Here is a 15,199-nt window from a genome sequence, read left to right on the forward strand (position 1 = left end):
GGGAGGCGGCCGCCGCCCAGCGCGTCGTGCTGGCCGTCTCGGCGCTGCGCCTGTGCCGCGCGTACCAGAGCCCCAAGCCGGGCTGCGCGGGTCTGTGCGCGCAGCTGCACCTCTGCAAGTTCTTGGTCTACGGGACCTGCAAGTTCGAGAGGGCCGGGTAAGCGCCGCGCCCGGAGCCCGACGGCCGGGCCGGGAACGGGGGAGCCTGCTCTCCCACCCCGCCCTGGGCGCCTCCTAAGTCTGGGAAGGCGAGTGGGCGGCTGTTCCCTGGTCTCTCTCCCTCTCTCCCACTTAATTCTCTTGGGCGAGCATTTATTGAGCACCTGCTGAATACCGGATGTCGTGTGAGGTGTTCAGGGTCGAGCGGTGTCCCCAAGGCTCCTGCACTATCAGTGACTTGGAGCGCGGTACCCGCTGCCACACCCCGCGTGGGGGTGGAGGGTTCTCCCGAAGGAAAAGCCGAGTCTGGCTTCCGGAGCAGCCCTCTCCAGCGCCTGGTGTCCAGGGAGACCTTTGGCCACACCGCCGAGGGCGCTCTCTGCCCAGTGGCCGAGGGGTCTTCGGAAGCCGGGCTCCGCTCTTGCTTGCCTTGCGAGCCGGCAGTGGCCTTGGGAAGGAAATGCGTGCTCATGTTGAGAAGCTAGTCCGTTTCTGTAGAAGAATTCGTTCCTCCTTGTTTCCTGTCTTTTTTCCTTTCCTTCCTTTTATTTTCCCCCGCTTCCTGGCTTAGTTCTTTGTTGCGCCCGTCGGCCTGCTAGGCAGCGTGAGGGAACCGGCTTGATCCATGCAGTCATTCAGGGCCCCAGGCCGACTGACCTAGACTCTGCCTCCCCAGCCTCTGGCTCTTTAGGCCCTTCTGGCTCTCCGATTCCGGGGAGCAGGGGGAGAAGATGGACAGGGGAGGGTTGGGGGGAGGTTTTCCCAGGTGTGGAAGTGGTGGACGGCCACGGCCCCCTGCACCACAGGATGTCTCATGACCCCCTCATGCCTAGGTGCGAATGAGGGGGTCTGGGACATGGCCCCTGCCTGGGAAGCAGCTGTTGAGAAATACTTAGATTAGAACATTCCAAGGCCCAGTTAAGGCCTTAAGAGGGAGGTGTATGTGTGTGTGTGGGGGGGGGGGATTTGAGGGAGGGGAGTTGGTGAGAGTGCGGTGACAGGGTGGGAGGGAGGTGATGGCTCTTTTCTTACTGTTGATGGAGGGATGACTCCTACCTCTTTTCTTTCCTTCTTGTTGACTGAGGGATGATTCTTTGCGTTCTTGCTGGCTGAGCAAGTCTGCAGTCTGGGAGAGCAGGGCCAGGGTCCTAGGTGCCCGATTGGGAGTTCCTGGTTGGTGTGGGCCAGGGCTGCAGCCCCAGGAGCTGACCGTGCAGCCTCTGGCAAACTGGGCTCTCGGGGACTGGTGTAGATGGGTCACCCCAGAGGAGGAGGAGCAGCCCCCGGAGAAGAAGGCAGAGGTAATAAACGGTGAATGGGTGGAGCTAATGATGGGGCTAACTGGTGGGTCTTGTTAACGTCAGTATTTGGTGAAATAAAGACGGCAGCCCTATTCTTCAGCCAGTTCCCAAGATTTGGAGCTGCATTTTACTTGTCTTGGGAATCTGGAAGTTTGGTGTCCACTGGCCTCAGTGATTCTGAGTTTTCTTTTAAGTTCTTCCTTGTTGGATTTTTCATGCGGTTCACACAGGACAGTTCATTGAACCTTCCTTCTCCAACTGTTTTTGGGTCATGTAAGGGAGAGTGGGTGTGGCTGGCTGCACTTTCTGTGCTTTCTTTGGGACTCTGCTTGTCTCTATGAACCACAGGTCAGCCGTTTCAGAAATAGATATGGCTCCTGCTTTTGCTTATTGGTGACAGCTGGGCAGGGTCCCAGGTCCCTGACCCTGATCCTGTGCTTCAGGGCAGTGAGCATGGTGGTTCAGAGCACAGCCCCAGGACCAGCTTGCCTTGTTTCCAGCTGGCTGTGCTCCTTGATGACTGCATGATCTTGGGCAAGTGACTTTGTCACGGTGCCTCAGTTCCTTTCTCTGCAAAATGATAATATCATCCACCTCACAGACTTGTTGAGGACTGAACAACTTATAAAGCCTTCTGGAAATTGCTGGTTTTTGGTAAATGCTCAGCAAGTTTTGGTAGCTATTGCTGCCATCGCCATCCTGATTATTAGATATATTTGGTTCTGGTGGCACCAAGTTTGCCTAAAATGTTTTCCCCTTCTCTTCTTGCCTGCTTCCTCAACCTAAATGTTTGGCCCAGGCTTTACACCTTTAGGCGATGTCCTTTGAGTACCCCTCCGCTTCTGCCAGGCTCAGGTGCCCCTCCTCTCTGCACAGACCTACTCGGAGCACAGCTGACTATGCCATTTTAGAATCATCTCCATGTCTGTTTCTTCCACTAGAGGAGAGAAGGGGAAGAGTCCAGATGACTCCAACATTGTTGGTCTGTGCAGTGAAAGAGGGAAGTTGTCTTTTACTGAGATGGGGGAGCTTGTGAAAGGTACAGGTTTGGGAGTGCCAATCAAGGGCTGGATTTTCTTTTGAGATGCTCATAATAAACATGTGGTTGGCAGCGTCTGAGTAAAGCAGCTGATACTTGCCTGACTGTTCCAGGTTCTGGTGACCAGGGTAATCATTCGAAGTGTTTGGATCATCAGGGTGTGGTGCCAGTACGTGGCTCACAGTGAATGTTCAGCAGGGCTTGTTAATGGAAAGAATGGAGGAGGAGAGCAAAGAAGAGGGTGGAGCCTCATGGTGTGAGTGTATGTGCACATACCTGGAACCGTAGTGGCCACGCTCATTTACTCAGCCAGCGTTTAAGTGTTGGCTAAGTGCGTACTGTCATATGACACTCTTGTTTGAGGAATGGCACTGTCATTCTTACCAGGCATTGATGAGAGGTGTTGTCCTAGTCCCTAGACCTTGCAAGGTACTGTCTCTTTTTTTGTAGATAAGCATTATGCTTTCTCGTTGCATAGACATGGGGGTTTTTCTCTGATGCTCCTAAGCAACGTCAAGAACTATTGCTGAAAAATTCGCTTCAAGACTGATATTACTAGCTGTTTGCTAGGGCTGGCATAACAAAGCACCAGAGGCTGGGGACTTAAACGGAAACTTGTCACAATTCTCAAGGCAGGAAGTCTGAGACCAAAGTGTTGGCAGGGTTGATTTCTTTCTGAGCCCTCTCTCCTTGGCCTGAAGATGGCCATCTTCTTCCAGTGTCCTCACGTGCACATCTGTGTCTTGGTTTCCTCTTCTTATAAAGACATCAGTTAAACTGGGCTGGGTCCCCACCCCCCAGCCCAATAACCTTCTTATAAACTATCTCCAAATATAATCACTGGGGGTTAGAACTTCAACATAAGAATTTCGGGGAGGCACAGTTGAACTGTGACACCAGCTCTGCTTCTTTGCAGGAAGAACTGTAGAAACAGTCACAGCTTGACGACAGATCACAACCTGAGCGTGCTGAGATCTCACGGTGTTGACCACCTCAGCCACAATGACCTCTACCAGCTTTTGTTTCAGAACGACCCCTGGCTTTTGCCAGAGGTGAGTTCCAGGACGGGGTGTGTAAGCGTGCAAGCGACGGGGGAGAAGCCAGAAGGTCAGAAAATAGGAAATCTTGTGGCAGAAGGGGAGCCAAGGACCCCATAGTGACCACTGGGACCTACTTGAAGAAGACCTGGGTTGAATTCCTGACTCTGCTAATTTTTAGACCTGTGGTATGGGGCCAGCCTTGCCCCGTCTAGAGGCCTCCTTTCCTTCTGTGTCATTTGGGCTGGTATCTCCTTTGTAGGGCTTCTGTCAGGTTGGGGGAGTCTGCCTGGCCAGCAGCCGCACCAGGATGTTCCTTACTTGGGGATGAGGGGATAAGAGACTCCAGCCTGCTCCTCTCTGTCTAGCAGAACTCGGAACTGCGTGTTATTGCCAGACCCAGGAGTTCTGTGAGGAAATTTTTCAGAGATGCTGACGGGCAGATGATGCGCTCTCTACTATATTAGTTGCACCCAGGGAATTTGGAACTTTAGTTGATGTGGATTCTCAGAATGCACTTCAGATGCTAACAGCACCTCACTGTAATGGCCATGTACTAGTTTGGGTCCTCCAAGAAGCAGACAGTAAGACAGGATTAGAAGTGTAAGAGACTTAGTGGAGAGGGAGCAGAAAGAGGCGGGGAGCCTTTGGACAGTGATGTTGCAAGAGAGGAGGAAGGGAGGAGACCCTGCTGTAGCAGTTCTAAGAAAGCTGCTACCTGGCCATGGCGAAGTTCATTGGCTGGGAGCAGCCCGGGGGAGCACTGTCTCTGGGGGAGCATTGTCTCTGTGCGGCAGGTAGTGGCCCCCCCGGGGGCAGCAGCTGAGCTGAGGAAATTGTGCTCTGCAGCAGGTCTGAGTGGTGTGGTGCTGTGGCCAGCACCAGTTTATGGGATGTTCTGGCCCTTTTTCCGGGATAAGGCTACAGAGATTAGATTGGCCTGGTTTAATGAAAATGCTTCCGTATTATTTGGTTAAAACCACTCATTTGAGAATGGTGTTTTGTGGATTAGTGACTGACTGCTACGTAATAGATAGGAACTTTTTTCTCTTGCCTTTTGAAAATTAATACTGATTCACCTAACCTTAATTGAATATCCACTACCGGTTGGGCGCTGTTGATAAGGAGATAAAAGGCCCTGTTCTGCCCTACAAGAGGCACACGTACTGGGTGAGACTGACAAATCAGCGTGTGATTGCAAGGTGCTATTTTAGGTGCTGCGATAGAAGGGAGCACTCTCGTCTCAGGCAGTTGGGGAGCCTGGGAAGGCGTCCTGGGGTAGGGGTGCCTGCCCTGAATGCTGAAGGGTGAATGAAGGATGAAGGTCTGGGAAGAAGGGACACAGAGAGGACAGAGCCTGGCATGGTCAGGGGACAGCATGTAGGTGAGGCACAACTTGGATTTAGGGTGGGACGGGGGTGAAGGAGACATGGATGAGTAGTGACTCATCCAAGCAGCCTTCAGTGTCACAGGAAGGACTTAGGGTGGAAGGTTGTGTTTGGAGAATGGGCATTAATGTTTTGGAGCAATCATCTTGTCAGTGGTATAAAAAAGAGTCAGATAGTGACCAGTCTGGAGTGTGTAGCCTCGTGCCTTTTTGGGCATGCAGGTTGTTTTAGAACACAGTGCCAGCCTTTGGGAACTGTGACCATGAATTCAGATCCAGTGCAGCTTTCCTGCCAGCCTTCTGCTCTCAGTCTAGTCCTCTTATCAGATGAACAGTTGGGGGCCACCACCGTGAATTGAGCACCCACTATGTTCCAAGGCATTGTATTAGCCACTTTGTGTGTTTTCCGTTTGATCCTCATAATAACCCAGTGATGTAATTTTAGGAATTAAAAAGCTGAAATTCACAGCTGGTGAGTGGCTTGCCTCAGGTCAGGCATCTTATAAGTGGAAAAATCAAGGTTAGGGCTGAGACTTTGTTAGCCTTTTCCCTGGGGGCTTCTGTCCCCAAGTGGGGTCCCTGCTCATCTGAGTCTGGGTTCTGCAGCCTTCTCTGCTGCTTTTCTCCCTCTGGTTCAATGCTATGCCTATGAATTGAGTGGGTAAGCCCTTGGTGGTCTCTGGCCTGCTTCTTGTCTCCAGGAATTTGGAATGTAGAGAAGGAGCAGTTGATTCAAGTTTAAGTCCTAGCTACCAACAACCCAGTTTACCAGATACTGTGTGTGCCAGATGTAGGTAGCTGGCAGTGAACTAGGAAAAGCCAGTGAACTTCTGAGTTTCAGTTTGCTCTTGAGAAACGAAAGGACTGTATTTAGCTTTCTCTAAGATGCTTTAAACACTCAGAGCCTCTTTGACCTTGATTTTCAGAAAAAGAAGGGAGAGAAGAACCTGGCTTAGGGAGAGTTGGTGAGTCAGTGGGGGAAGATTGTAGGTGGAGTATATGGGTTGTTAGCATCCTGCTATGTGAGTTACATTGAATTATCTCCAGGGAAGGGTGCAGCTCTGATCAGTTGGAAGTTTTTTGGATTTTCCCAGTGGAAGGGCTTGTTCTGCTCACTGCTGTACACCCGGTTCCCATTTTATCGAAGAGCATATGTTAGCAGCAGTCCATCTAGAGTGGAGGAAGTTCTCATAGCTGTGTGGCTTGTGTGAATGACAGAATCACAGCTTTGGCTAGGTCTCTAGAGGAACTTCTGGCCGTGGACTGGTCAGTAGGGCGGTGGTGTCCTTTTGAGACCTTCCTAAGCTGGTGTTTTTTTTCCTTTTCTGTCAACAGATCTGCCTTCACTACAACAAAGGAGATGGACCCTACGGCGCTTGCTCCTTTCAAAAGCAGTGTATCAAAGTCCATATCTGCCAGTATTTTTTACAGGGTGAATGCAAGTTTGGCACTAGCTGTAAGAGATCTCATTATATCTCTAATTCTGAGAATCTGGAGAAACTGGAGAAGTTGGGCATGAACTCTGAGCTGGTGAGGAGGCTGCCTTCCATATACAGAAATGCTCATGACATCAAGAATAGGAGCTCGACCCTCAACAGAGGGCACCCTCCTCCCTCAGGAGGGACTTCTGGTAAGGCCCTGGGTTGGGGCCCTTACATTCCAGCTGGTCGTTAATGGGATATATGACTTTGGGCAAGTCTGTGCTGGTTTTAGTAAAGTGCCATTGGTGATTCTTTCTCTGCCATTGGGTCTTGTAAAGATGATTTGAAAACATAGCCATGAACAAGCAAGACACTCTAGACAAATGCCATTTGAGGTTGACTATGAATGAATTCCCTATAGGTGTGATCTACAGTGAAGGAAGCATATTTTAATTTCAGCTCTCTTCTTGTCATGAATAAATGGAATTTTTTTTTGTAAATTATTTCTGTTCACTGCTCATCTTCAGCACCTAGAGAGTGCCTGGCCCATAGTGGGCACATAGGCATTTGTTGAGTGATTGAACATACTAGGATACTTTTTTTTTTTTTTAAAGGAATGTCAGACTTAGTGACAGGCAGATGGGGGAATTTTGAGAAGGGATTGCTTATTTAATAAGCATTTCTTGGGGCGCCTGGGTGGCTCAGTCGGTTAGACGTCCAACTTCGGCTCATTTCATGATCTCCTGGTTCATGAGTTCGAGCCCTGTATTGGGCTCTGTGCTGACAGCTCAGAGCCTGGAGGCTGTTTCAGATTTTGTGTCTCTCCTTCTCCATCCCTCCCCCATTCATGCTCTGTCTCTCTCCCCCCAAAATAAATAAAACATTAAAAAATGTTAAAAAATTTTTCTTCAGTACCTGTTATGTAGGAAATTGATAATGTAGTCCATTGGAGATGTTATGATACATTGGTGTCCTTTGGATTTCTCAGTATTGGATGGCCATTCTGGTTATCCATTCTTTTATTTAACAAATTTGAGTTCTTGCCAGGTGCTAATCACTGGCCTGGGCCCTGGTTATACCTAAGAGATTAGGACAAAGGGCCCCCCCCCCCCCCCCCCCCGCCCAAGAACACATAATCACATTTGTTAGCTATAGTGGTATCTAGGACTTTTAATAGACTGCTTCCTAAAATATCAGGTGAGTGCTAGGACTACCAGCAAAAAACTAACACTCTAATAATCTTTTAATTGTTTTTAATGTTTATTTCCTTTGGAGAGAGAGATAGAGCATGAGTAGGGAGGGGCAGAGAGAGGGAGACACAGAATCCGAAGCAGGCTTCAGGCTCCGATGCTGTCAGCATGGAGCCCAAGGTGGGACTCAAACCCATGAACTGTGAGATGACATAATATGTGTATATTTTCTTTACATTTTCTTGGGTTATTTTGGGTTAATTACTCTTAATAGTAGGAAGCTAGATGTAGACAGGTTTTGCTGTAAATAGATTTTTAAGAGTGTCATTTGAATTATGGCCTTAGAAAGGAAGGGAAGTCTACCTGCCCTTGGGGAGCAAGGGAGGTTATTTCAAAGGCCCCAAAGGTGCGGGTTTTGAGGCCCACCCTGTGGATATCTGAGGGGCTTATAAAAAGGAAAAGGAATAACATAACAGATGATACTGAATAGGGAGGGTTTGCGAATGAGTTTTATGTGCTTGTATTATGGTAGATGGGTGCAGTGGTAAATGTAATTGTTAGGTAGAGTTTCAGTGGAGCACTACTAGTAAACAAACTTTGAAGTCATGTCCATGCCTGTTTTATAGTAAAATTATTATAATTAATGTAAAGTCATTTAAAGAGGTTTTGTTTTAAGATTGAGAACCTAGAGCTGAGAAAAAAGAGCCTCTCCATGGTGTCCTGCGTTTGGCAAGCAGCTGTATGGCTTTGGGCTCCCTGGCTTCTCACTAAAAAGCAGAGAGGGTTCACTTTGTATGACTGAGGTAGTTTCGGCCTGAACATCGTGTACTTTTGTCTTATGCAGAGAAATGAATGCGCCTTTCTCGCCTTTGTATCTTGAACTACTCTGACTCCGTGTTAGAAGCTTTGATGGATGCTGTTCATGTTTGTGGTGTTTCCTTGTAGAAAGAAGAGACAGTTCAGGTTGTGGATCCCCAAACAGTACTAACCAGGAGGAGAATGATCAGATCTGCTTGTACCACATCCGGAAGAGTTGTAGCTTTCAAGGTAAGTCAGAGGAATCCCCTTCATCCATTTGAAGGTGAAATAGCTTCTTTTTGTTTCAAGAGTTCTGCCCGAAGGCCACCCCTCAAGGTCCTCTCCCCCATCCACAGAGGGTTGGGGCCTTCTTCATTATGAGGTGGTGTGGCACTTCTGCCAAGCCAGTTCTGAAGCGATTTTGTTGAGTTGAGGATGGTAGGAATTGAGTTTCTGGAATTCAGACTCTAGATGAGTTTTGGGGAACATAACTGATGATTCAGTGTTAAGTGTTGACCCTTAATAACCTTAGCATGAGGTCACAGACCTGCATAGGTGCCCTGTCTAGTGGAAACAAATATAAGGGTCTCCTACAAAGGGTGGTCATAGACTTAGAAATGCCTCAGAAACCCGGAAGGCCCTCCCTGAGGAGGAGATGCCTCTGTGTACTCTTGGGGAACAAGAATTTAAGTTGGGGGTTTCTTTCCATGGTCCCTCTTTTTTTTTTTTTTAATAAATTATTGTTTTTTGAGAGAGAGCGAGCTTGGGAGGGGCAGAGAGAGAGAGGGAGAGAGAGATCTCAAGCAGGTTCTACACTGTCAGCACAGAGCCTGATGCAGGGCTCTAATTCATGAACCTGAGATCATGACCTGAGCCAAAACCAAGAGCCAGATGCTTAACCAACTGAACCACCCAGGTGCCCCTTCTCTCCATAATCCCTCTTTTATCACAGGTAGCAGTTCTTGTGTGTACGTGTTTGTCTGTATTTACTAAACCTTTTGTTTCTTCTTCTTGCTGTCCTGGGCTTTGACCGAAGAAATCTTCCTTCTCAAATTCGGTGACTGCTTTTAAAAAACAACCACCAAATGTCTTGTTTTGTTTTCAGTCTTTAAAAGCCACCCAAGCAATTCAGAAATACTTTCACTTTGTGAAAGAGTCCAATAATACAGAGTAAAGTCTGAAGTCCTCCTTCAGCCCTTCCCAAAGGTAAACACGTGCCGTGTGGTTATGATACTTGTTTCGCATGTTTTTCAACAGATGGGAACATGTGATAGGTATTATTTAACCTGCTTCCTTTACTTAACATTGTGTCTTGAAGATTTTTTCTACATTGGTATGTGTAAGCCCACCTTATTTTTAAAAACAACTGTAGTGTCCAGTGAGAGTGATGTTCCATTGAGCATCTGAGTACACATGGGTATTTCCATAGCTAGATTCCTGGAAATGGAATGCTAGCTCAAGCCGTATGCATCATATATGCATGTATGTGTTTAAGTTTTATTGAGATATAATTTACACACAATAAAATTTTAAGTATTTAAAAATTTTAAGTATACACTGAATTTGGTAATAACAGTTGAGGAAATGGAAGCATTTCCTTCTACTGCAAGTGTCCCTATGCCCCGTTATAGTGCATCCTCACCCTCCCATTTTCCTGACCCCACACAGTCCCTGATCTGCATTTTGTTGCTATAGATTTGCCCTTTCTAGAAATTCATATAAATGGAATCATACAGCATGTATTCTTCTGTACCTGTCTTCTCTCACTAAGCATGTTTTTGTGATTGGTCCATGCTGGCAGATCAGTAGTTTGCTCCTTTTTTTTTTCCCCCTGCATATTCTTTTGCATGATATGACTAGTTTATCTGTTCATATGTTGATGAGCATTTGAGGTGTTTCACGTTTTTGGCTTTTACAAATCTTTTTTTTTTTTTCCTGTTTTTTATTTATTTTTGAGAGACAGAGAGAGACAGCATGAGCAGGGGAGGATCAGAGAGAGAGGGAGACACAGAATCTGAAACAGGCTCCAGGCTCTGAGCTGTCAGCACAGAGCCCGACGCAGGGCTTGAACCCACAAACCATGAGATCGTGACCTGAGCTGAAGCCAGACACTTAACTGACTGAGCCACCCAGGCGCCCCACAAATCTTTTATAAATATTTATTTACAAGTTTTAATTTGGGTATGTGTTTGATTTGTTTTAAAACATTTTTTTAATGTTTATTTTTGAGAGAGACAGTGTGAGTGTGGGAGGGGCAAAGAGAGAGAGAGACACACACAGAATCCGAAGTAGGCTGCGGTCTCCAAGCTGTCAGCACAGAGCTCGATGTGGCTCAGACTTAGGAACCATGAGATCATGACCTGAGCCAAAGTTGGATGCTTTACTTACTGAGCCGCCCACACGCTCCTGTTTTCATTTGAGTAAAGACCTAGGTGTGGAATTGCTGGAACATATAAGTATGTGTTCAATTTTATAAAAAACTGGTGGGTATACTTCCCACCAGCAATGTATGTTTGTTGCTCTGTGTTCTTGTTAACACTTGGTAATATCAGTCTTTTAAACTTTAGCCACTGTAATTAACAAGTAGTGATATCTCATTGTGGTTTTAATTTGCATTTCCTGAAGGATAATAATATTTAACTTTTTAAAAAACAGATTTTATTTTATATTTGAGATAGTGGCAGAGCACAAGCGGGGGAGGGACAAAGAGAGAGAGGGAGACTCAGAATCTGAAGCAGGCTCCAGGCTCTGAGCTGTCAGTATAGAGCCTGACATGGGGCTTAAACCCACAAACTGTGAGATATGCCCTGAGCCAAAATCACAAGTCTGACACTTAACTGACTGAGCCACCCAGGCGCCCTGGTATTGGTTCTTCTATGTGAGTTAGCTTCCTGTCTGTGTTATTCTTCTTCACATGTTGGCTGCCTCTTGGTTATCCACTCCAGAATCCACTGTCTGCTGGTGATGTGGATTCTGATCGAGGCTTACTGGGGAAGAGGCAGTATGTTTTGTGCAGTGGCATAGGCTGCTAGTGTGTATCCTTGGAGTGGAGTGGGGACTTTCATGGCCTTCTTGATGCTTGTCTCTTTCCAGCACTTATCCACACTCACATGTTCTGTGGGGCAGATAGCAAGGTTGCTGGACACAAGCAATGTACAGAGGGAGTTCCTGCTCTAGTGGGTCCCATTTAGTCTCACTGTGACTGGCAAGGTGTCTTTCTTGCTTTTCGTTACATAGAACTTTGCGTTTGTTAAGCCTTTCCCCGTGATATTTCCCCCTTGCATGGTAGCTCTCTTCTGCATATCTTGCATATGTTTCTCTTTATCTCTGTCAGTTTGATTCTGTGTGCTTCATATTTTTAGGAATTCTTTGATAATTCTGGTCTTTTGACAGCACTACTTACTGTTTTCCAGCATTTTTCAATTTGTTCTTCTCTCTGGTCTGGTCATTTCAAGTGATGTAGGGAGAAAGGGGATATGGATGTAGTACTTTGTCTGCCAAGTTAATTTGGTTTTTGCAGCTTACCTTCTAGAAGACCTAGATTCTAGAGTGCCATAACAAGCAGGGGAACATTGGAAGGAGGGAAAGGAAATTGAGAAAGGGGACAGGCAGACTAGAGATGTGACAGAGAAGGGGACTTGTCAGTCGGGACTCCACTCTAACCAGCCACCGTGGCTGCAGTGCCCTGCATGGCACCTTCTTTTCTCGGGCTTGTGAGTTATATGGGCTTCACGTTGAGCTCACATTAAGGCTTGGGGCCTGCAGTTTGACCACAGAACGTTTGCTGTTTCCCTGTGTCCTTCCCAAGGAGGTGTCAGCCTGGATGGTGGCGGGTGGTGTACCTTCCTTGAAGGGGATCTTCTTAAGGGGTGAGTCTTCAGGCAGTCCAGGGCTCACCTGAGCCGAGGTATGTAGATGCAGGGACTGAATGCTTTTAACTCTGATCATTCCCTTAGTGACCTTTAGGGAGGGAACAGGAAATCTTACATGGTTGTGACCTCTAGACCATATCCAGGTTGAGCCTTTCATTATCACTGTATTGTGCGTAGAGAGTCCAAGAGGTCTCTTGGCTTGGTATGAGCTGTCCATGCTCTAACTCTGAACAAGTCAGGATGTCCTGAGTCCCCAGAGTGGCTGAATCCAGCCTTGGTGAACTTGGAGGGGATTTCCTTGCCTGGGGTCTCTCTTGTTCCCTGCGTCTTCTTGGCTGGGTGCTCTTGCCTGCCTGACCTCAGGCCTGGCCTTTGACAACTTCAGGCATCCTGCCCACTTTCCTCCTTGACGAAGATACTTTTTGTTGAGTCTGTGGGAACGAAGTGGCGTTGAAATGTGCCTGAAAAGACTGCATACAATTTTAATTTTTTTCAAGTGTCAAATTAGCCAGGTTTCATTGTTAATATTTTGATAGATGAGTTAAAAATGTACAAAGGGCAGCTCACACCTCTTTCTTCTAGCACCCAGATCCCCTCTGGAAGCAGTCATTGTTACCATCTCTTGACTCTCCTTCTGTTAAGGTTTTATTCATGCACAAGTATATATGTCTGGTCAGTTTCCTTCTCACATAGGTGCACTGTACACACTATTTTGTATCTTTTCCCACTTAACTCACATTTAATTGTTTGGAATAATATTCTTGTAGTTCAGAATTTAAAAGAAAACAACACAAGTCTTTCCTCATAGCTTTGTCCCTGACTACCCACTTCCCCTCCGCAAGGAATAATATGTGTGTGTGTGTATTTAGTCAGAGTGTCTCTCATTTTTCTTTCTTGTTTTTTTGCCTAAGTAGAGGTATTCTGCACCTTGTTGTGTCTTTCTACCTAATAGCATATACCTTGGAAGTAGGTCAGTGTCAGAGCACAAAGAGATGGCTGCTGCTTTCCTTTCCAGTGTGCCTTTCCTCGATGGGGATGTACCAGAACCTCATGTAGGATATTGAAAAGCAACAAAAGTGTCAGGTGCATTGCAGGTGAGGGGCTGGCCTGAGCCAAGTTGAGGCAGGCAGGATGTGCTAGGAGTGACAGAGGTCCCAGGGAGCGCAGGGAAGATGTAGGAGGAGCACCAGGCTTGAAATTGTAGACCTGGACCTTTGTGTATTTTGGCAGGAGCAGGGCAGTATATATAAATATCTTCAGGGCTGAGGGGATGTGTTGAGGTGGTGAGTATGTTAGCAGCCAGAAGATCAAGGTGGGCTGGAGCCACACTGCTGACCTGCCTGTGGTCAGATGCGTCGGGGCTCGGATAGGTTTCTAGTAGAGATGAATCTGGCTCTGGTTTTAGTGTGGCTACTACCTGTCCACATGCTACGTGTATAGTGACAATGGGTAGTCACACTGTCCCCTGCAATATGGTTGGCCTTGTCATGATCAGCTTCTTTGCTCATGAGATGAAGTCCAAATGTAATGTTACCTACCAACATATGTATTTTTAAAAATTGATATAATGTCCCTATAAAAGGGGAGATGTAAAATGGAAGTGTGTATAATAAAATACACAGTATTTCAGTGTTAGATGCTCAGGTAGGACTGCACTAAAAATGAAGTCCCCAACAGAACTCCAAAATGTTCCAAGGTCAGTGGGCATTACCACCCCCATTGAGAACCATGGGCCTGGGTCATGCTATATATTGCTTACTTCTTTATATTTTTATTTTAGATAAGTGCAATAAAGTCCATTTCCATTTGCCCTATCGATGGCAGTTCTTGGACAGAGGCAAGTGGAAGGATTTGGACAAAATGGAGCTTATTGAAGAGGCGTATAGCAATCCCAGAAAAGACAGGTATGAAATAGGTTACTGGTGTCTGCTTTGTGGCTGGGCTTTTGTGTGCAGTGTGGGAGTTCAGACACAACAGAGTTTGGGTTTGATCACACACACACCATTAAGCAGTTTGGCCTGGAGGTGTGAGCTCTGGGCTGGAAATTGGACATTACTGTTCAAACTGCAGATTGGTGCCTTTCTCTCCTTTAGGGAGGAGCTATGGGGAAAGGAACTGGTGGTAACAAGTAAGCTTTGAATTATTTGCTGCTGGGATTGATTGTGTATGTGTATCCACACTGACTAATGCAGAAAAGCAAGAGGCAGTCATTTGTGAAATTTTAGCCTTTGCGTATAAAGTCATACAGCCGACTGTTGTTTACTGTTCAGTCTTTAACTTTGAAATTTTTCTGTATGTGTCCCAGTTAGTTGATTCAAAGTGAATGGGGAAGTCCCGGGAGCCTTATTTTCAAATACTTACATATCTTTGATTGAACTTGCTAAAATATGTTGCCATAAGAGAATTTAAGCGCACTTTTTTTCAAGTGGAAAAAATAAATTTGTGCTAAGAGTGCAGTTGTGTGCAAATTGCTGCTGGTGAGGTATGTGGAACAAATTGTTCCACTTCGGAAGCTGCACTGGCTTGCTATTCCCCTCTCTCTCTCTTTTTCTGAGACAGAGTTTGCACACAGGAAGCGCACAGATATTCATCGTGTAGTTCAGTGAGTGTTGATGAATGCATGTGCTCATGTAACAGACACTCTCTTCCAAATAGAGATCATTTTCATCACTGTAGAAAGCCCCTTTCTGTCCCCTTCCCACCCCATAGGCCACCATCGTTCGGACAGCTGTCTCCACAGGTTAGTCTTGCCTGTTCTTGAACCCTGTCTGAGTGGAGCCATATGCTCTACCACCATGTCTGGCATCTTTCTCTCAGTGTTTTGTACTCAAGTCTCTGCTTGTCTCCTGGTACGTGTGCATGCGGCTTCTGTAGGCCTGATGTTTGGGGATAAAAGTTCTGGGGCGTAGGCTGGGTCCTACTTCAGCTCTTCCCGGTGATGCTCAGTGGTTTTCCGAGGTGGTCATGCCACTACCCCCCCCCCCACCTTGCAGTC

At 46.8% G+C, this 15,199-nt stretch overlaps 1 protein-coding gene across 1 annotated transcript in view; it reads left to right on the forward strand.

Annotated features, from left to right (window-relative positions):
• Nucleotides 1–15,199, forward strand: part of PARP12 (poly(ADP-ribose) polymerase family member 12) — a 43,565-nt gene that overhangs the window by 6,502 nt on the left and 21,864 nt on the right. Inside the window, exons 3-7 of the mRNA XM_029917892.1 lie at nt 6–157; nt 3,416–3,551; nt 6,259–6,553; nt 8,480–8,581; nt 13,985–14,108. Coding sequence (XP_029773752.1) covers nt 6–157; nt 3,416–3,551; nt 6,259–6,553; nt 8,480–8,581; nt 13,985–14,108 — 809 coding nt within the window. The remainder of the gene's footprint in view (nt 1–5; nt 158–3,415; nt 3,552–6,258; nt 6,554–8,479; nt 8,582–13,984; nt 14,109–15,199) is intronic.

This window comes from Suricata suricatta, chromosome 2, assembly GCF_006229205.1.
Source record: "Suricata suricatta isolate VVHF042 chromosome 2, meerkat_22Aug2017_6uvM2_HiC, whole genome shotgun sequence".
NCBI classification, from domain to species: domain Eukaryota; kingdom Metazoa; phylum Chordata; class Mammalia; order Carnivora; family Herpestidae; genus Suricata; species Suricata suricatta.